Below are 22,793 nucleotides of genomic sequence, written 5' to 3'. Positions count from 1 at the left end.
GCTTTCTTCTCTGACAATCGGTTTTGACAGTTGGTTCCCACTAAGTTGTGGACTTTTTTGGACCAGGACCAGATATCTTATCTTTTGATTTTCATCCACTCCCACACCATGCTAGGGCTTTGTCCAGCGTCTGGCATGAATGGTAGAACAAAATGAAAGTTAAAAATATGCTGTTGAATTAAATGATTTCTTCCGTTATGGATAAAGATAAGAATCTCAAGATCTTAGCCAGAAGACTACTGTCCATCTCTCTGTCCTCACTTGTCCCCGCCTTAAAAAAAGCAGGCCATAGTCTCCAGTTTATACCCTCACTCACAGTTCCATTCACTTTCCCACTTTCCCCTTTCCTAATCAGAGGGATCTTGGGGTAGGGCTTCAAGGAACCTCTAGGAGTTTGAAGGGGAGGGAGCTTGAAACCATAGACTAGCTGTCACAAGTCATGGGTGGGATTTGGTAGTTCAGAAAAGGAGGTACCAGACCAGGAATGGGGGATGGGAGTGATGGTGAAGTGGAGTAGGCTAGTTCAGGATGGACCAGAAATGAGACGTTGAGGAAAGCCAGAAAGGACCAGTTGGTGGAGTGGAGGGGGATCGGTGGGTGACGAATGGAATCTCGCGGAGGGTGGCTTTTGAGGGTACAGAAGCAAAGGCAGGTGATTGGACGAGAAAGAGAGTCCTAGTTGCCACGGCAGCAACTAGAGGAGAAGGTCTTCAGTTGAGGAGAAGGTCTCCACTAGAGAAGGACTGGGAGCTCTGGCTCCCTGCGTTCCCCAGTAGAGCCAGTGCATCGACCCCCATATATCCCTGCTGACGTGTCAACCGGGAAAGGCTGAAGCCTTCCCGGGCGCCGCCCCTCCGCGCCTTGCTACCCACCGCCCCCTGAGCCCCGACGCCCGCTGCAGCCTACTCCACCGCGTCACAGGCTCCCCGAGGTGACCACAACATGGCTGCGGCGCCAGGGCTGCTCTTCTGGCTGTTCGTGCTCTGTCCCACCTGGCGAGTGCTGGGCCAACCTGACCCGAGCACCGGCCGGCGCTTCTGGAAGCACAAACTCTGTGCAGACGACGAATGCAGCAGTGAGTGCGCAGGCGGGCGGGCGGCCCCGGGTCTTTACAGTGGCTCTTCGGGGCTGCATGGGGCTCCGATCCCCCCAGTCCCCAGCCCCGCGGGCTGGGCTAGGGGGTCGCAGGACGACGGGAACGACGGGTGGGGCGCAGGAGTGACAAGAGCCTCGGGACCCTGCGTGTGTCCCCTCCGGCTCTGCCGGCGCTCTGGCCAGCCCGCTCCAGTTGCGGGGGGGGGGGGCTTCGACTCCCACTTGTTGCCAGCGTTTTATTTTTCTCTACTGACTGAGGCGGGGGTTGGGAAACAGGATTCCCCAGGGACAGCTCTCAGTTTATTCCCTTCCAGGATTCGCCTAGGATCTCAGTGGGTGATGGGGTTGTGTGCCGCGCGCGCCCAGGGCTCCACATGCTGTAGCAGAGCGCTTTTCTACCCCCGCCACAGGGACCTGGGCCTGTGCGGTATCAGGGCAGATGCTCTCCAGGGCTCGGTGGCCCTAATCCCAGCGGCAGGTTGATGGTGGGGCTACATGGGAAAGGCTCACTGGCCCCTTTGTCCTTTTGCTGCACTGGGGATTGGGCTGGTTTTGCCTTTTAACAGGGACTAGAGTTTAGGCTTGGAAAGAGCACCAAGTCCAGGCACTCAATGTGTTCCGAGGTCTCGGCCCTGACTCTGCTTCAATCCTTTCATTTCTGTGCATAGAAGCCTCTCTTCATATTTGAGGTAGGGTAGCAGGTGGGCCAGTAATCTTTTGCTTTTGAAAGAGGCCAAGGATCTGCACCAGCCACCTGGGAACTGCAGCCTCTTCTGTGCGCAGGAAGCAGACAGAATTGCTTCCCAGTCCTGGATTGAAGGTGGGGGGTGGGGAGGATGTAGCCATTCAGATTCAGATGAAGAGGTTCCTTGCAATAACAATAATAAATACTCCAAGATTTTTATAAGCCAATTCAGTTTTAGACTCAGTCGCTAGTGTTGTTCAACCTCTTTCCTCTATATATTTACTGGCCCAGAATACTTCTTATGGCCTCCCGCTTGGTTTCTAGTAACCTTGTAACTTGATGACCATGTTGTCCATAAATTGTAAGCAGTACATATTTTAAAATATTCATGCTAAAAAGGCCAAGAAGTTTACCATTGAGCTCTTTATGCCTAAATTGGTGTTACCAAAAACAAATTTTATAATTTGAATTGTTTGTTCCACTCCAATAAAGAAAAAAGATGTCTCCAATATATGTTAAGCAGTTCCTAGAGGTAACCCTAAGGCTGGAGTAAATAAACACTCAGAAAAGCAAAGCAGCTGCCATGATATTTCCTTTCAGTTTTGGGTGAACAAAATCAGGCTTCCAGCATGGTAGAATGTTTGCTATTCTTTGCTATCAAGCGCTATCCTACGAGGGCTACCTGGACTATCTCATCACTGATGCTTCCTCAGTACTAAGACATGGTGTTGGTAAGGTTCAGTGGGGTAACATAACTTGAGAAATGGCCTGTGTCCAAACAGATGTGACCAAACACAACAGGTGGGTCTGTGTTGTGTTGTAGGAAGTAGTGAGGTGTGTATGTCAGGTGTCCTTGTGTGCCTTCCAAATAAGTGCTCCAAAAAAAAAAAAAAAAAAAAAAGAACTAAATAGGTGCTCCATAATATGCATTGTGTTGTCACCTAATATATTACTGATTTGTAAATCCTCTATGACCTAAGGGGGAACAAGAGAAACACTGCCATTTCCACTTGTGATGAGAATTCCCCACCTTAAAGTTGGCCTCTTAATTATATATGAATTAGGATGCTGACAGTTTTGAAAATAGTCCTATTTTAGCTTCAAAGAAACAAGTTACCCTCTCCAAATCTGTGTTTGTTCCTCAGACATATATTTTTATAAAACACACATTCTTGTGTATTTTACTGCTAATTGGCTTTTAGAAAAAGTGTTATTTCCATTTCTTCTTTGTGCTTTTTACATACATCTATTGTCCATTTCATCTTAAATCAGAAACTGTGTATTTGGTCAACCAAAAGAAAAATGTTGCTTCTACCAGTTTCTAGATCAATTGTGATTCTAGTCCTGCATTTTAAGCATGAAGGTATTACCTGACCTTTTCTCATGGTTAAACTTGTTCCTTGTCAGATAGGATACCCACTTTTGATTTTGTTTATTGAAAAAAATACGAATGAGGATGTTTTGAAACAATCTTAATGTTGGATATAGTCAACAATATTTGCTCAGAGAAAATACATTTCCTGGTAATTTACCCAGATCCTGAACACAGAGACAGCAACTCTGCTGCAAATGAAATTGACAGTGTTTACAGCTGCATGGTAGCACTTGCAGCCACTTAAAGGTAATGTCTTTTAGCGGTTAGTTCAAGTTAATTAACCCCTTGGGGGTTCCTGGATATTCTTCCCTCTTCCCTCCCTATTACCTCTGCATGAAGCCATACTTAAGCCTGTCCGTGTCTACACTTGGATTTACATATTTGCAAAATGAAGCTTTTTGTGATTATGAAACAGAAAAAATTGAGGCCTGAAAGAACCAAGAGTTTCACTGAAACCAGCCATGGTTGGTGGTAGCCACATGGCTTTTTATTTCTCAGCACAGAGAAAAATAGAGAAGCTTCCTTTTCCCCTGTCTAATTGCAGGGAATATTGTATTTTATAGCAATAAAATCTCTAAGAATTTTAGATACTTTGAGCAGGTGAATTAAAAGTGATTCCAGAGAGTACTGGAAAAACTTGATTTTTGTTCATAGTGGGATTCATATTTCCTGATGGGTCAATGTGGATTGTGAATAATCAAGTTCTAATGTTTGTTTTTCTTTTTTCAATGTTCATATACAGTGTTAATGTACCGAGGTGAAGTTCTTGAAGATTTCAGAGGCCCAGATTGTCGTTTTGTGAATTTAAAAAAAGGTGACCCTGTATATGTCTACTATATACTGGCAGAGGTATCACCAGAACTTTGGGCTGGAAGTGTAACTAAAAGTTTGACAGGTTTTATATTCTTACTTTTGATAGGTTTTTTCAGCAGTGTAGATTTAAATGACTGATTTCTTGGGGTCTTTGTAGAGTTAACCTGACCTCTCTGCCAGGCCCTGTGCTCCTAACATGCCTTAGGCCTGGCACAGCATAGAAAGTCAGTAGACGTTCTGAAACAGAACTGAACTGGTTGTGGTTGCTACCCCTCACATCAAGTTCCAGAAGGCTCTACACAGCATAAAGGTTGTCATGGTGAAAACCTGACAATTCTTAGCTTTGCTGCTTCAAAAGGGAAGGATTCATGGACATTAGAGTTAATCCTGTAAATTAAGTCTGAGACAGTAACTCAGGCATGCATATTTAAAGTTGATTTTTTGTGTATTTTACCTAATCATTTGTGCTGTTTTTACTCTTAAAAAAGCAGAATATTATGTTCATTATGTGCTTTTTTTTTCTTTTTTCCGAATTCTGGGTCATCCATTTCCTGCTTTTCCTATAATCTATGCCTGAAGGTTCCCCCAGGGGTTCTACTTCTAGCCAGTTGTATGGATCTTCTGATGAAAGACATGACATTGCTTATATCAAGCTTTGATATTTTAAATGGGGAGATTCACTAGGAGTGACCTCATTGAGAGACTTATGAGTATTGTCCCTTTCATTTAAAAAAATGTGATATGTGGATTGTTTACTTAAAATAGTAGCAAGGGTCTTTGATGACTGTAGGAATGTTCCAGTTTAGAGATATTCTGGGTTGCATCCCTGAAAGTCCTCACCCTAAATAAAATACCACACAGCAGAAAATAAGACAGAAAATAAGAGAAATCCCTATGGGAAAACTAGTTTCATTTTGTTGCCATTTCTGATTCTTAGGGAATGATCTTGAAACTTGGTGCCTTTAGGTACAAACTTTATATTTAGACAGAGTCCCAGTTGCAGTACTCCATATAAAGAACCATCTATTGTTTCTTTCATACCAAATAGGATTCATAATCTTTAAACTTGGAACTGTTTTTCCATGTACCTAAGTGGCATTTTTCATACAGTAGTTGTCTTTCTCCCCTTCTTTGAGCTTTTGGATAAATGGGCTTGATTTACATTTTCTCCTGTCACATTGTAGCCTGTTAACTATGTTCATCCCTAGGACTCTTGCCATTCTGGGTGGCAGCACTCATCTTGTCTTCCTGAGGAGCCCTGCTTTCAGCACCTGACCAGAAAGGATCTTTGCCGACTGATGAGTGTTTGGGTGGCACTTTGTTTGCATTGCTCCTGTGGCATTCATTTGTCTTCTTTGCCTTCAGTCAGGTTGTGTTTTATCTTAGCTCCCTGTAAAGTGCAAAACTCAGTTAGGAAAGGACCCCTGTCTAATTCATCTTCCTTTTGAATATTTCCTTTCAGGGCAGTGGCACTTAAGTACATTTGTTCTGATAGTAGCTTATGCACATTTGTTCTCTTGTGGCAGTTCTTTGCTCCCCACCCACAAATCAAATCAGCAGCACCTTGGCAGGGATGATGTATGGAAGCAAAATTAGGTATAAAAATTATTTCCAGTCATGAGCCTCTGTGATTCTGCATCATTTTTTTTTTCATATCACAAGAAATGGGATACCACCCAGTGTGTAATTATGGAGCTTTATATAATCTATGGTCTCAATTGACACAGATTAAGAAGAGATAAATGTGTTTCCTTTCTCCATACATCTCTGTTTTTTTTTTTCCTTTTCCAAATTTAATCTTAATAGAATTTTCATCAGAAGGGAAAAGTGTATTTCCCCTCAGACTCGCCTCTCATGTCATGAATGTTATACTTAGGAAATTAAAAACTCTTTAGTTTTCAAAATGATTCTCCTTTTGAGTTTTTAGTTTTCATTCTGCAATGTTGTTGGTTTTCTAGAGTCTCAGACTTTATCTGCCAGTGATGAAGCTTTTAATTGCTCCGTCTTATCTAATCTTCATGGCAGTATTCTACCACTAATACTGGCTCTCAGATGGTTTCTAGATATAACAAGAACATTCATGAATGGAGATATTTTAGAGTTAGTGATAAGATGCCTTTTTTAAATTTTCTTTTTTGGGCGTTAGATTTGCCTATCAGTTTCCTTTAATTATTGGCAAGAATCTTCTGTTCCTTTTAGTCAGTAGTTAGTAATAAGAGTGTCTTTCTCAAGGGGAACTTTATATACCTTTTGTACACTTTATGTAACTTCATATAATTTAGCTGTTGGTGCTGAAAATAAATGGGGTTCTTTTCTGCAGAGGATTTATTTTGGGTGAAACTGAAGCTTGATATGTGGTTTAGTATGCATTATATTGTAATTTTATTTTCTCCCCAAGTACTTGTAAAAGTAGATTTGGAAAAAGCTAGGAAAGCATATACTATCAATACATTTGCTATAGTGGTAATACATTTTAGAGATTTTGTATTGTTTTTACTTATTAATTTTTATGACTGTTGTGTATTGGTTAAGAAAGACATAAATATTGGTTTATGAGCAATGCTACAAAATGTACAGGTAAATTCTTGCTAGAGGTTATTTGGAATTGCATTTATAACCAGCTTTGATTTATATAGTTTTAACCATATAATATACAATAATCTCCTATGCAGATCTTTTATTTACTTCAGAAGTCTTTACTTTATATGCTCTGTGTTGAGAATTAAGCTAAATGTAAAAAAGAAAACTTCAGTGGTTGGAAATGTTGTTTTAACAGTTCTGTACTTAATTTTTATTTGGAATAATAATCTCAGTGTAATTGTTATAGCAACTTTCTTTCTTGGTTATACCATATACCTATCTATTATGTGTATATTTCCTGCCACTTCTGAGAATCTCTTATTTATATTCCTTGTACAGAATTTATTTTATATTTATCTCTTTTGCACTATAGGTTGGCCATATTTTGGCCATATTTGGCCATATTTTTGGACATTTTCCAAAAGATTTCATCAAGGTAGTTCGTGAATATACTAAAAAAGAGCTACAAATTCTAACAAATGTAAGTTATGGATTTCTTTTTTGTTCTCAATTGTAAACTGGCTTATAAATCCATCCATTATATTCAGTTAACTGCTTCTGAAAGTTTTATAATGTGTTTATAACATTTGTGTATCAGATTTTCATTTGAAATCAGACTACCTATAAAATAAAGTTTGAAAGGCATTCAAGGGTGATTATATTATAATCTGAGAGTTTTCTAATATATTGAAACAGATATTCTTATAGAAGGCTGTTTACTCAACTATAGGGCTTTTCTCTTCTGTTTTATATGTGAAAAATAAATAATTTAATATATTTGTACTTGGCAATTAAATTTAAGAGGTAAATAATTTCATTTTACAGGCAAAAGGAGGTATTCCAACTTGAAAACTACTCATTGGATAGTTATTAAACATTTTAAGTATATTTAGGTTAAATTAATAAACTCTAACTTTTATACTAGGCTAGAAATACGTACTTACAAAGGTTTTCTTATTCTTAGTCATATATGGGATCATAGTCATGTTATAGATTTGGAAAAGGGGACCTGAGCATTTCAGATGATGTTCAGTCTCAGATCTTTTAAGGCCCCAACTGCTTCCTTTATACAGCATTCCTGTATTGTGCTCTGACTTAAATTGATTTTGTGACTGAAAGGATTTCGTGTTCTAGAATTCTCACTTCAGCTGATCATTTTCTAGAGTTTTAAATTGTGTAGTAATTATGCCCACCAACATTGAAACATCTTTGGGCAGCTCTTTGTAGTGGCTGTAGAATATGCAAGCTGCTAGGCTAGGATAGTTCTTAGATTAGATGGGGTGAATGGATAAAGTTATCCTGTTTGTTGTTGCTGTTCCTAAAATTTCTTCATAATCTCAGGGGCCATAAAATCACTTCTGTTGCTTGTTGGACTTCATTGTTGGTAAAGAGAGTTAGTTCTTGGGATTTAAGCTGTGACAGCAGTTCACTGATTACAGAGAACTCATTTGTTTTGAACTCTGCCTTCTCATTATGTTTCCCATTACATGCATCCCTCATGGCTTAGAAATGCATGTGATGGGGAGAGGAAATCACTCATCCCTACTACATTGAACTGCCTCCCCCACCCCCAGAACCCCCACAGAATATTATGAAGATTTAATTATGAGATGGAAATTTTTAAAAAAATTTTCATTCATACTATGGCTCCTTTTATATGTCAATTTGCTTACTAGTGGCAAGAAGGAAGACTAGATAAATATATAGATAGTCCTGAGAGAGGTCTTAGTGACTGTAAAATCCTGATGAAGAGGAAGGTGTATAACTTGTTGAATCTTGTTTTCAGTTTGTTCTTGTGGTAATAATAATGTGAGGATCCTCCTTAATATCATTCTTTATTCCATCAAATGTACTTGTATCTCAGTAAGATACTTTAAAACTGATTCATCTTTCTCAGTGCTGCAGGATCTTCCAGCTTCTCCTGAGCAAATGATTAAGAATTAAATTCCTGAAACATAGGTGTAGATATTAAGAGCTGGAGGATCCTACAAGTGATACCTTGCCTTTCCCTACTTATGCTCAGAGCAAATTGAGAGAGACCCAAGAGTCAGGGTGTTGGAGACCAAATTGTCACCATTTTAACTCATTATGCTTTTTAAAGAATATGACCCATGTTAAAAAAAGAAAGAAAGAAAGAAAGAAAGAAAGAAAGAATACACTTTCTAACACTGTAGTCTAGAAAAAGACAGATTTACTCAGCCATAGAAGGAGTTAGCCAATGGGGGTTGGAGGAGGGTAATCTGGTTGACCCCAAAGATTGTTTAGAACCAATCCTGAATTTGGGAGCGTGGATGAGTTTGCTTTTGTGACACTTTGTTATTGACATACTAATGTTTTTCTTTTCCTTACAGGAGACAGATTTTGTCTGTTTTGATGGTGGAAGAGATGATTTTGATAATTATAATGTAGAAGAACTTCCAGGATTTTTGGAATTGTATGATTCTGCAAATGAAGATTCTGAGAAAGCTATAGAAAAAGTGGAACAATTTCCTGAAGTCTCCCAGGACATTGAACCTGAACCTAAACCAGTAGTAGCAAACTCAGAGCAAATTGAAAGTGCATTCTCAGAAAATACTATGGATCTTGAGGAACAATTTTTGGCTCAGAAGAACCATCCTCATGCAGATAGTCAAACAGATAATGCTCAGGGTGAACAAACTTCATTTGAACCCTTTGAAGAAATACTACAAGATGAATTGATAGTGCCAGAAAGTGAAAACAACAAAACCAGCAACAGTTCTCAGGTCTCAAATGAACAGAAGACTGATGCTTATACACTTTTGAAAAAAGAAATGACATTAGACTTGAAAACCAAATTTGGCTCTACTGCTGATGCACTTGTGTCTGATGATGAGACGACCAGACTGGTGACTTCATTAGAAGATGATTTTGATGATGAGGAATTGGATGCTGATTATTATGCATTTTATAAGGAAGAAGAGGAGAATGAGGAAAGGTTTGGGGAGCTCCCGTTACTAACCTTTATAAGTGAAGAAGGCATGAAATTCCCAGTGGAGTTTGGAGTGGAGAAATATTCAATAGGTGAAGAGCAGAATTCAAATGAAGAAGATAAGGTTGAGGTAACTCTGCCCCCAGGCATCAAGGATGATGATAAAAATATACTGACAACCTTGGAGGATACTTTATTTATTGGCACAGGTGGTGACGAGAAAACAGATATGATGGATTTGGGGAATTCTTATTCAGAAGAAGAAAAAGAAGATGAGGAAGCTTTAGTTCCAGATAGAAAACAGAAGAAACCAAAAGCAGCAACAGATTATATTTATCCTGAAAGTGCAAAATATGGTCTTTTTGTGGAAACCTCTAAGACAGATAATGATGAAGAGATAAAAGTGGACATCAAACTTCATATTAAAGGAAAAGAGACAGATGTTCAGGAGCCTAAGAAGCACCTGATGCAAGATGTTTCAGAATTAGAGGATGAGAAGATAGAAGGGATGATTGCATATACTTCTCCCCAAAGCAATAAGCTCAGCTCATTGCTAGCTGTTGAAAAGGGCAAGGACACATTAAAATCAGCCTTTGAAAACAAAGAGAATGACCTAAAAGAAGCAGTTATCCATAGCTCAAAAGACTCAAAAGAAGTGAATGAAGAACTCTCTTCACCTGGAGAGAAGATTTTGGAAGATAGCTTAGAGAATAAATCTCTACATAAAGCTGTAGGGAGTCTGATGACCCAAGAACAGAGTAAACCACCAGAATCCTTGGGTATTGCAACATTCCTGGGAGATAATCAAAATGATGCATCCAAAGATGGAATGGAGGAGCCAGGTTCAGTAAATACACCAACCCTGCACATAGACTCAGTGGAGCATCAACCTCAGGAAATTAAAGAGGGACTAGTTCTGAAAACTGAAAATCAATCTGGATTCTCCTCTCCAGATGGAATTGGTTTGTTAAGAGAACCGGAAGAAGAGGTCCCCAGTCCTGGAAAAAATCTTTCTTGGCAACAAGAAAGAGATGTGATTGTTACAGTTAGTCATGTAAATGAGAAGATAGGGCTTTCCAAGGATGAGGGTAAAGAGCAGTCCTCGGCTGAAGAATTGATTCAGCATAAGGCAACACAGGGGACACAGGAAATTAAAAAAACAGAGCAAACTGACGAGGTAGAAGTACCGGGTCTCCATACCAAAAGGCCAGCAGCAGTAGAGGAGGATTATTATCCCCCTGAAGAGCTACTGAAAGATGAAAATGCTGTAAGTGCAAAACAGTCAAAAGAAAGACATTCTGGGATTCAGAATGTTAACCAGCACATTCTTGAGAAAGCAATTTTAGAGACTATCAATCCTGATCCAGAAACCAAAGAAAACAAACAAGAAATGAGTATAATTTGGGAGATTTTTAAGAAAAGTGAAACCACAGCCAAAAGGGTAGACATGATGGACAAGGAACGAGGTGATATGGAAATGGGAAAGGAGGAAAGTCCTCTGGCAGATGAGGAAGCCCAGGGACTCTTTGATGGAAGTGATGAGGAAAACACTCAGACTTCAGGGATAAGTGAAGTATTTCAGGATAAAGATTCTGACGATCTTGAAAAAGACAACCCTAAGGAACATCTGAACACTTCAGGGTCTACAGAAAAGGCTACTGGAAAAGAAATCTCAAAAGAGGACCTTGAGGACATAGGGCATATCACGGATGCAGAAAGCCAGGGTCCTGCTTCTGCAGACCTTGAAGATGATATACTCCCACAGAGTCCACATATAGCCCTAAAGCCAGAGCTTAGCGATCAGGAGGAAGACTTGCCCATAATCCGCAGCTTCTTTACAGAACAAAAGTCCTTGCAACGCTTCCTGAAGTACTTTGATGTCCAAGAACTGGAAGCCATGTTGCAGGAAATGTCATTAAAGCTGAAGTTGGCACAGCAGGAGAGCCTGCCCTATAACGTGGAAAAAGTTCTAGATAAGGTCTTCCATGCCTCTGAGTCACACATTTTGAGCGTAGCAGAGCAAATGCTTGATAATCGTGTGAATGATATTAGAGACATAGGAATAAAGGAAAGTAACATATTTGAAGAGGCTGCCGTACTTGATGATATCCAATACTTGATCTATTTTGTGAGGTACAAGCACTCCACAGTGGAGGAGACTGCTCCATTGATAACAGCGCCTCCTCTAGAGGAAATCTGGGCTAAAGCTGAAGGTAAATTCCTGCCTGCGGCTTGAGCTGGAGAAAAGGAGTTGTTCCATCCAGGTGTTTTTGTGTATTATTGTAAAGTTCTATTCAGTTTCCATGTGCCTAAAGGAGAAAGAAGGCTGACTCAGGAGCCCCATATGTTCCTTTATTCATTCTTTTGGGCTAGAGCATGAAAGTACATTTCTTATTCTTTTTGTCCTTTAGGACAGTTGGGATTGGTTAGCATGTTCAAAGAGAAATTTTATAAAAAGCTAAAGAGAAAGATATAAATGAGAAACTAATGCACAAAAGTAGACCTGTTAACAGTACAGATTTTATGTTAAAATTATAAAAGGGCTTTATTAAACATAATTTCTTAATCATAAAATATCTGTACTAGATCATGTGGGTGTGGAGTGACTAGCATAACTTTTTTTGTTTTTTTAGAATTTAATCTCTTTTTATGTGGTGCTGAGGATCGAACCCAGTGCCTCACCTGCACTAGGCAAGTGCTCTGTCACTCAATCCTAGCCCTAGAATAACTTTTAATGGATAGCTTGCCTGAATTCCCCTCCCCAGCATTTATCTTTTGTGGATACCATGCTATTTCCAGTCTCTTGGGGGAGAGGTCACTTATTCTGGTTTTACTCCACTGGGTTCTAAGGTCCTTGCATTTATATTAATCAAGGATGGAACCAGAATGACAAGCCTTATAATGTAGTGCTTGACACATAGAAGCCTTTCAATTAAATATTCATCAAACTGACAATGAGCCAATATCCTGATAAAAGCTTTCTGTTTCCTGGTTTCATATTTGATCATCTCTATCCATTGCTTTTCAAAATGAAATATTTCAACTGAGAGTATATGATAAGAATTCCAGAAGGACATAAAGCCATTGGAAAATTTACATCCCAAGAATGCTAATTTTACCTGATAATTTGGGGAAGAAAACAGTTGTACATTTAATCAAAGCAGATATATTTTGGATAAGAATGCAAAGTACAAGTGAATGTTCAGGGTAGAATATGTAAAGAGATAATCTTTGCTCTGGATCTTATTGGTCTATGTCCTGAGCTCAGGAAGGAGATAGGTTCACCATTTGGCTCCTAGGTTACTTTGAACATATTTGAAAGGCACATTAGCAAGCTAGACTTATGGAATTCCCTTCTCTATACTGGCTCGGTGAGACCAGCACACTTGTAGATGAAAGAGTTCCTGTTATTTCTGAGCAGAATAGACATTTCACATTTTTGTTCTGGACCAGAATTCTCTTCTGCACATTTATTCATGTGGGTGTATGTTGGCTTGCCAAGGGAAGGTAAGTTATTGAAGCCTCTATCATAAATGTATTTGTTTATGAAATACTTTGAATTAAAGGCTTCTTTATAAATTTGACTGTATAGTTCAGTCATCCTTTAAATGGGATGAAAACAATTAACCCTCCCGTATCCTTGCCCAGTGTTCTCATGGGCGCATGCCAGGACATGAAGGGCAGTGTTGAGGTATCTGGAGCTGTGTGCTGAGGGGGAGTGCTGATCATTGGGCTTAAGTGGGGGTAGATAGTGTCATCCAGCTGGCTCAATGCATTCTTCTCCCCTGTAGAGATGCAGCCACCCCACGAAGATGATTTTCCTAAAGAGAACACAAATCATCTTAATAGAAATCTTCATGAAGAGCCTCGCCTCCTGAGTCATCATTTAAATATGAACCATCCTGAAGAGCCCAGCCTCTTGAGTCAACCTGTGACTGAGGACATGGGTGTCTTAGAAGTGTCTCAGATCCCAAATACTGAGAAAGCAGACCCAGGTAAAGCTTGCCAATTTTTCTCTACAAAGTAGAGGCATTATCATAATGAAGGCTTTCAAGGATATTTGTTGCCAAAGGTACAAAATAGAGCAGAGAGTGATATAGGTACATGTGAGTTCAAAAAAAAAAATCTCTTAAGTGAGAGAAAATCAAGAATAAAGATGACTAGAAATCAAAAATAGGCCAGAGACTGTAACTCACCTAAAAGCAAATGTTTAGCTATGACTAGCTTGTGTAAACCATTTACAACTAAAATATTATTCTTCAAAGGCCTTATGCTCTAAAACTGTAATTTTCAACCAGACCAACAGCACCAGAAACTCTGGGGGTGGGACCCAAAATCTGTCTTTACCAGGCCTTCCAGGAAAGTCTGGCCTGGTACAAGTTAGCTTGAGAATCACTGTTCAAAGTCTCATAAATGCTGTGTTTTTTCCCTTTTCTTCTAAATGGAATGTAATATAGCTCAAGTCCTGTTTTGACTTGCTTCCTGTACATGGTAATTAAACTTTTTCAAATGCAGTCAATCATCCAGATCTTTATACTATATACTTACAGGAAACAGTACAGAACTGCAATCCATTTTAGTCTGATACTTATGAATACTTCATCATAGTACACAGTATCCAGTGGGAGATGAGAAACAATTTTTCAAAAAAATCCCCAATAATGGCATCAACAGCATTCTACTTTTGTGTTGTTCACTCTCATTTTATCAGTAAATTAGATGATGACTAATTGTTTTATTTTATCCATCCAGTATGGTGCTATGAAGCCATAATTACTGTATTTTGTGTTTTTAAAGGTTCTGGTCTGTAAGCATAGCTATAGCATTATCCTGCACCAGTGCAGGGCTTAGCAGCACTTATCCTGACCTCACCGCCATCTGCACACACAGAGTGTAGGAGAACTCATAGCAGGGGGGGATTCAGTTAATTTGAGAAGGAATAACATATCAGTTCTCCCATTTTCCAGAAGACATTGCATCCATATATGAACACTACTGACTTATGAACTGTGTTTAACTCCATAAGGTTCTGAAAATGAATCACACACCATTAAGATTTGTTATTTTCATGCTCCAAAACTTTCAAGATTAGGGAAAACTTGTATTACAAAATTAAGCATTAATTATTTCCCTGGCCTTTTAGGTTCCACCACAAAATGATGTCAATCACCTTTATAGGTAAAATCTTCCCAAATGTCATTTAATGTGTCTCAGATGCTGAGATGCTGAGCCAATGGGCAGACTTCACCAGCAGTCAAATTCATAGACCAATAGTGAATGGAGGGCCTGGGGTTGTAGCTCAGTGGTATAGAGTGTTTGTCTAACATGTGAGGCACTGGGATTGATTCTCAGCACTGCATACAAATAAATAAAATAAAGGTCCATCAAAAACTAAAAAAAAATTTTTTAAAAATTAGGCAAAAGCTTAAAAAAATAGTAGTGAATGGAATCTCAGGGTTGAGAAAGACCTTAGAGGCAACTGGTCCAACTTCCTTTTTTTTTTTTAGAGAGAGAGAGAGAGAGAGAGAGAGAGAGAGTTTTAATATTTATTTTTTAGTTATCGGCGGACACAACATCTTTTTTTTTTTTTTTTTTTTTTTTTTTTAATGTGGTGCTGAAGATCGAACCCTGGCCACACGGCCAGACGAGCACTTGAGCCACATCCCCAGCCCAACTGGTCCAACTTATTAATAACTGCATGTTGGACTCCTAGCTGTTTAATCAAACGTACCCCAGGCTCATGTAACTCATACTGAAATTCCACCCCTACAAGCTCTCAGGTCTAACTGGAATTCTACCTCATTCACAGAGCCTCAATGCAGGTCTGTACCCAATTCCCTTTAGTCTCTCTTGGTATTACTGTGTTCTTTTTAAATAGCTGTCATCTGTCCACTCAATAAATAGTTGTTGAGTATCTCTGCCAGGTGCCAGATGCTGTGTTAAGCCTTGGCTCATTCCACCTGTAAATCTGCAAACCAAGACTCCCTCTCTTTCAGCTTTCCTAAAATTTTTAACACAAAGTTTCACCAGCACTAAATCCATGTTTGTTGAATGTGACCCTGTCTATATATCTCTGGTTTTAAAAATTTTTCTTTAGTAAATATTGTTCTGATAGCAGTTGTATGGCCATGGAAGTAGTGGAAAGTAGACTGGAGATTGTTCATTTTATAATTGAAGGGTCTTACAGCTCTAATTAGGATTTTGAAGTTTTCTTCTCTGTGTTAATTGTCTTTAGGAGAACCACATATTCCAGGCACTGTGACTCATATATTTAGTGAAACACTCGATGAATATTGAAACTGAAGAGAGACAATTCTTATTCTATAACATAAAATAAAATAGCCATTTCCCCTTTCAATTTTAGAGCTACTTATAACAGAAGGTACTCCTGTTGATGATGCTGATACAGAAAACCAACTAAAGGAGATAAAGGTGGAAGAGCCAGCAGATGCCACCCTTTTGGACAACGTGCTTTCCTTGTTATATTCATTCTTGCTTTATTTCACTAAGATGGTAAGTTTGACATAGTTTCTTCAATTAGAATGTTGATTATTTATTAGTTTTTAAGTGGCTTCTGGTCATGAAGTGAAGAACTTAAAATGTCTTTATGAAAATGACTCCTGACCCTTTGAGTAGATAGCTCCTAAAACAAAAGCCATAGGGGTGTGGCTTAATGGTACTTAGTTTAGCATATGAGGAAGATTTGCTGTCTACCAAGGCTGGACATTTGTACGCCTATAAAAACTTGGTTCTTCCCCTCAGAACCTTTCATTCTGGCAGGGAGATAATAGCATTCACTTGAAACACAGTAAGATTATGGCAGAAAGAGAGGTGTTTATTTGATGGTAGAACATTATTGTCCATAAATGCATTTATTATGGTTGGAAGGGTGATCAATAAGGTCAGAAAGTAAGTTGAGATGTGTTTGAAGCACAGGCAAAGGGCAAACAGGAGTGTGACATGTGGTTTGTTGTTGATTAGACAGGCTGGGGTGGAGGATGGTGAGGGAAGCTGGCAGTCAGAAGAAATGTGTTCAGAGAAATGGAAACATGAAGAAAAGGATATTTGGGGAGGCCAGGAGAATGTGAATAGTTGGTGTTGTATAATGTGTGAAGTTGGAGGGAGATGGTCTGTTGGAGAGGCCAGCAAATCTTAAAGGAAGTCATGAGCCAAAGTAGCATTAGACCATTAATAGTGGGGATCCTTAGAAAGTTTTAAGAATGAAAGGAATTAGGTTAGATCTGTTTCTTAGAAAGAGTCACTTAAGGCTGACCTTTCTAAAGAAAATCATGATCCAAACAAGACATTTAATCTGTCTAGAAGCTTATCTAAGCATTTTAGGACTTACCTCCCCCTCATGGTATTTGTTGATGTTGGACTTTTAGAGTTTAATTATAGGAATGAGAAAGCTTTTAGAGCTTGGAGGATAAGATGGTCCTAGGGCTATTGTGACAGTAATCCTTCTCAACTGAAGTTGTTTCCTGTAGGTTGTGTTATTTCAAGACTTGTGTAAGAAAAGTGATGTTGTTGTTTTCCTTGTAAAATGTATAGATTTTGAAGCCAGGTAGATCTGGTTTCAAATCCCAAGGTTATCATTTAGAAGTTTGGGCAAATAACTAAACTTTTCAATATCAGATTTCCCATCTGAAAAATGTAGATAATGCTTACTCCAATCATAAGAATTAAATGATTTGACAAGGTAAAGTGTCTGGTGAGGTGTCTGGCATTTTGTAGGGTTTTACCCCCACGCACCCCCTAATTCTCATGTAGGCAGTCAGAGGTGGTATAAAGACAATGAATACCTGGGGAGGAAAGACCACCAGGGTGGAAAAGATGTGATGGGGAGAAATGAATCATTTTTCAGTTGGCTCCATGTTTGTTCATGGTGGTGGCAGCCACCTGGGTAAGGAGTATGTACAAGCCAGGCAGTTAGAATAATGATATTTCCAGTGATTAAAGCCCAGTCTTCCACAGTCAAAATTTGATTATCAGAATGAATCAACATCACTTGGAAAGTTTACAGCCTCATGATATGGGAAGGATTTCTTTATTCATATTTTTAGGTATGCACAGAGCCCTCCTCTAGGTCTAGGTCGGGGTACACGAATGTGGTGCAGGTATGGTCAGTGATTTTGTGGTGATAGGTAAGACATTGACGTGGGTGGCAAAGAAGAGGCACAATGTTACGAGACTGATTTGAAAGGAGCCTTCAAAAAGGCATTTTGATGGCCCAGTATGTACAGGACATTGTGCGAGGACTGAAAGAGTCTAACAGGTGTAAGGCATGATTGTGATTTTTGACAGCCTTAAGAAAAGGACTTTACAAATATATGCAAAAATTATGAACAAGTCAATGTAAAATCTTAAACAAGTAGTATGATATCTGATAGGACTGGAGAGTAATAGGCTCTGATGTGTTTGGGAGATGTGTACCAATCAGATTCATTGATCAATGGAATCTTAGTAGAATCTTAGTGTTAGAAGAAATCATGGAAGGCTGTTAGTCTAGTTTCTCACTCATTTCTGTAATTTTCTTTACTGTGGCCCTGACGAGTAGTTATGAGGCCTTACACCAGTATTTCCTAGCATGAGTCACTCTCTTACAAGGCTATATGTTCTTCTGTTGTCTAGTTCATCCTTCTATTGACTCCAAATTTTCCTCCACATGATTTCCTCTATAAAATTGAATTCTTTTCTACATAGAAATCCTTTAAATATTTGAAGTTATATCTTAATTTAAAAGTTATTTTTAGTATTTTTATCATGGAAGCTTTCAAATAAGAGCAGAGAGAATAGTAGGGGACTATAGGTAACCATAACATACTGTACATTTCAGAATACTAGAAGAAAAGATTGTGAAAGTTTTACCATAAATGATGTTTGAGGAGGTAGATATATTTAACCTGATTTAAACGTTACGTAGTGTATACAGGCATCAAAATGTCATGTTACCTACTTCAATAATTATAATGTTTATTTCTATGTACTAATTAAAAAATAAATTTAATTAGAAAAACTTTAAAGAAAAGCATAGAGAATAGTATAATGAACCCACGGGCCATCACCCAACTTAACAGTAATTCCTTGATAGCCAATATCAGTGAGTTTTTTTTTTTTTTAATTTGTTCTAATTGGTTATACATGATAGCAGAATGCATTTTGATTCATTGTACATAAATGGAACAAAACTTTTCCTAGTTGTACTCAACACATGTAGTAGTCCTACATGTACCTCGGGTAATGAGGTTCATCTCATTCCACCATCTTTCCTATCGTTATGCCCTCTCGCCTGTCCTACCTCCCCTTTGCCCAATCAAAGTTCCTCTATTCTTTCCATGCCCCTTGCCACCCACCTCACCCCCATTATGGGTCAGCACCACTTTCAGAGAGAACATACAGCTTTTGGTTTTGCCATAATTTTTTTCTCTTTTAATGCTATAAGTAACATTTCATTTTGTATATGTACCACAGTTTCTTTATCCATTCATCTGTTGAAGGGTTGTTTCCACAAAACTATGGAATGCTTCACAAATGTGGGTGTCATCCTTGCTCAGGGACCATGCTAATTTTTTCTGTATTGTCCTAATTTTAGTATATGTGCTGCCAAAGCAATCACACTCTGAGTTTTAACAAATGTAAATACCCATGTAAAAACTACCATAATCAAGATATAGAACAGTTTTTTCACTAGAAAAGGGGTTTCCTTGGGATCCTTCCCAGTGAGTTCCTTCACCACCTGTTCCAGGCAACCACTGATAACTTTTTTTTTTAAACTATAGATTCCTTTTTCCTATAGTACTATTTCATATATATGCCCCTATAAGTGGACTCATATCTAGGAGTGCAATTGCCTCCTACGTTTAATGTATGTTTTTATCTTATGTGATACTGTCAAGCCATGCTAAAAAATGACCACAATCATTTTATACTTCCACCAGCAATTTAGGAGACTTCCACTTGACTTCATCTTCACTAGCATTTGGGCCATTCTAGTGGGTATGTCTTTGTGAGTTTATTTCCTGACAATTAATGATATTGAGTGAACTTTTTTTTTTTTTTGAGATAGGGTCTCACTAACTTGCTTAGGCTCTTGATAAGTTGCCAGCCTCAAACTTGGGATCCTCCTACCTCAACCTTCTGAGTTGCTGGGATTACAGACATGTGCCATCATGCCTGGATCAAATACTACTTCATGAGCTTGTTGACCATACTGTTTTTGTATGTCAACTCTCTCTGGCTAGCTGGAATCCAGACTTCTCCAAGCTCAGTGCCAACTGTGGGATTGGTTAGCTTATAGTTGTTCTTGGCCCTCGCAGGTACTGCTTAGAATGTAGCCCCAAACTGAAGACCACCTCCATGCAGATTTCTGGAACTCTTTTTCTTTGTGGCTCCCATCTTTCTGGTAGTTTTCTCTACATGTTTTTGACTGCTTAATCTCCTGGAACTCTGGTCTCTTTCTCCTCAGTGAGACTGTTAGGCCCCATTTGGGTTCCCCTTCCCAAACTGAGGTCTAGAGGGTGCCTCAAGGTAGAATGCTCACCTATTTGTTCTCCTGCTCTTAGGGGTGACAGTTGCATGTCCCTTGTGGCTTTCTATATGAAAAATAGCTCTTTAAAAATATATTTTGACTGGGCATGGTGGCACATGCCTTAATATTCTAGTGGCTCGGGAGGCTGAGAGAGGATCATGAGTTCAAAGCCAGCCTTAGCAAAAGTGAGGTTCTAAGTAACTCAGTGAGACCCTGTCTCTAAATAAAATACAAAATGGGGCTGAGACTGGGGATGTGGCTCAGTGATCAAGTGCTCTTGAGTTCAATCCCTGGTACCAATATATATATATATATATATATATATATATATATATATATATATATATATATATATATATATATATATTCCAACTTTCTGGTTGCTTTCAGTGGGAGAACAAGTCTCATATAAGTTACTATCTATTGATTTCTCCTTTTGTTGTAACTTTTTGCAATAATTGAAAAAAATATGTTTGTGGGACTTCTAGGGTATATTGTAGTTTTGGTGAATAAATGACAATCCCCCTGGTACAACATTTTAATCTGTTTTCTCTATTGCCTTTTTTTTTTTTTGGTGGTGCTGGGGATTGAACCTCGGGCTTTATGCATTCTAGGCAAGTGCTGAGCTAACAACCTCAGCCTCTCTCTGTTGCTTTATATTTCTTGGAAATTGGTAGTCAGGTTTAGGTTCAATTCTGTTTCTTATGAAAACTTAATAGGAAATATTGCATTGACATATGCATGTCCTCTCCTTTGATGTTGACTACTAGTCAACAGTGACGTTGGTGAGATTTGCTAATATATTATAGGTTGCAAAATAGCAATGGTCTGAGTTGCTGGGATTTTTCTTTCTTCATTTAAAGGCTGGGATGCCTACACAAATAAAAATTTGATTATTCTTTTTTTTGGGGGGGGTACTGGTGATTAAACTCAGGGGCACTTGGCTAGTGAGCCATATCCCCAGCCCTATTTTGTATTTTATTTATATACAGTGTTTCACTGAGTTGCTTAGCAATTCCCTTTTGCTGAGGCTGACCTTGGACTTGCTATCCTCCCTCCTCAGCCTCCCTAGCTACTGGGATTACAAGTGTGTGCCACGGCGCCTGGCTATGATTGATTATTCTTTACACAGATATTTGGTTTGTATAGTTAAGGCAGGAGATAAATATTTGTTTCCTTTTCTTCATTTAAACACTTTTCAGAATAGTAAGGTATTCTTCTAGCTTATCAAATGATACCCAAAGGGTCTTGAAATCTTTTTATTGTTTCATTGTTTTTATTTGTTGACATAAAATTAATTAGTTCTTTCATATATTTAAGTTTTTGTCTTAAATGAATTTTTTAAATTATAAAAACCAGGTTATCTAAGAGAAAAGAATGATCCAGAGGGATTCTAGCCAGGTGTTAGACAATGTGATGATATAGGGCCTGTTACAAACTGGAAATGTATGCTCAATTTAAAGTATTTAGATTCAGGCTGGGGTTGTGGTTCAGTGGTAGAGTGCTTGCCTAGCATGCATGAGGCACAGGGTTAGGGTTAGGGTTAGGGTTAGGGTTAGATTTAGGGTTATGGTCAGGGTTAGGGTTAAGGTTAGGGGTTCGATCCTTAGCACCATATAAAAACAAAATAATGTGTCCACCTGAAACTAAAGATACATAAATACATTTTTTTAAAAAGTATTTAGATTCATTATACTTGAAAACACTGCAAGTGAACAAAAAATATGAGACTGCCAGTATCCTTTCTCTTGAAGAAACTATTGGAAAATATTGAGGAGGAGGTGGATTTCTGACGAGGAGGTTGGTTTAGAATTGCCATGATTCTTTGTGACTGTTTTGTTATAAATTTAAGGTTTCCCATTTCTTCTAATTTGTCTGTTTCAGCTGTTTACTACATTGTCTGATGAGTATCAACCTGGGCCTGATTTTTATGGACTACCATGGGAGCCTGTAGTTTTCACTGTTTTCTTTGGATTGGTATCCTTTGTCATTTTCTTTTGGAGAACTGTTCTTGTTGTGAGTAAATTAACTTACTTATACCTTAGCACATAAGCACAAAGATTATTTTATATAGTCACTGCCCCCCCCACTTTTTTCCTTTTCAGTTGCTAAAACACAAATTAGTGGTTTAAGTCAAACTAACCTTATAAAATAATTTAGTGTGGGTGCAGTTGGTAGAACTGGTAATTCTTACAGCCATCCTGACCAGTAGTTTCATACATATCAGAAGTCTTAAAAGTCGGATAAAATATGGGATAGGTTAGATAAATATCCTTTTATGTAGCATATATGTCTAGTAATCTATATTAAAGAAATAACTATGCTTTGAAGATTTTGGTAATGTTTTTCAGTGGAACAGTGTATTAGATTGAAGACTTAGCACAACATAAATCATTTAGGGGTTATTGTATGTTTGCTTAATGGAATAGTAGGCAGATTTATCTATTTCAAAGCTTTGAGGTACAGAAAATGCTCACAATTAAATGTGAAGTGGAAAAAAAAAAGCAGAAACTAAGATTTAAATGTTGATGAACTGTATGTTAATATAAACACATATAAACAGGGGGAAATGCTAAAAGAAATACAGTAAAATGAGAAAAAGGAGATGAGATAATTTTTCCAGTCTTTTATATATATTTTTCCCAGATTTTATGATTTGATCATATGTTCAGAAAATACCTTTTTATTTGGAAGTATAGATTATGTGTTGTCCAAAAATCCATTAAATGTTTTGTTCATTAAGTCTTTTTTTTCTGAGCAGAATTAG

At 38.4% G+C, this 22,793-nt stretch overlaps 1 protein-coding gene and 1 non-coding gene across 2 annotated transcripts in view; one reads left to right on the top strand and one right to left on the bottom strand.

Moving 5' to 3' along the window:
* Window positions 1–942: 942 nt before the first annotated feature.
* The window catches only part of LOC143381503 (transport and Golgi organization protein 1 homolog), a 40,276-nt gene continuing 18,425 nt past the window's right edge, over window positions 943–22,793 (top strand). The window contains exons 1-7 of the mRNA XM_077105507.1: window positions 943–1,075; window positions 3,898–4,031; window positions 6,922–7,029; window positions 8,900–11,711; window positions 13,290–13,493; window positions 15,863–16,011; window positions 21,911–22,042. Coding sequence (XP_076961622.1) covers window positions 943–1,075; window positions 3,898–4,031; window positions 6,922–7,029; window positions 8,900–11,711; window positions 13,290–13,493; window positions 15,863–16,011; window positions 21,911–22,042 — 3,672 coding nt within the window. The remainder of the gene's footprint in view (window positions 1,076–3,897; window positions 4,032–6,921; window positions 7,030–8,899; window positions 11,712–13,289; window positions 13,494–15,862; window positions 16,012–21,910; window positions 22,043–22,793) is intronic.
* LOC143381694 (U6 spliceosomal RNA) lies at window positions 19,008–19,114 on the bottom strand. The gene has a single exon (XR_013088865.1). It is a non-coding gene; the product is annotated as a U6 spliceosomal RNA (small nuclear RNA).

This window comes from Callospermophilus lateralis, chromosome 15, assembly GCF_048772815.1.
Source record: "Callospermophilus lateralis isolate mCalLat2 chromosome 15, mCalLat2.hap1, whole genome shotgun sequence".
Taxonomy (NCBI): domain Eukaryota; kingdom Metazoa; phylum Chordata; class Mammalia; order Rodentia; family Sciuridae; genus Callospermophilus; species Callospermophilus lateralis.
Note: the sequence above shows the minus strand (reverse complement) of the source record. Positions and strands in the feature narration are given on the sequence as shown.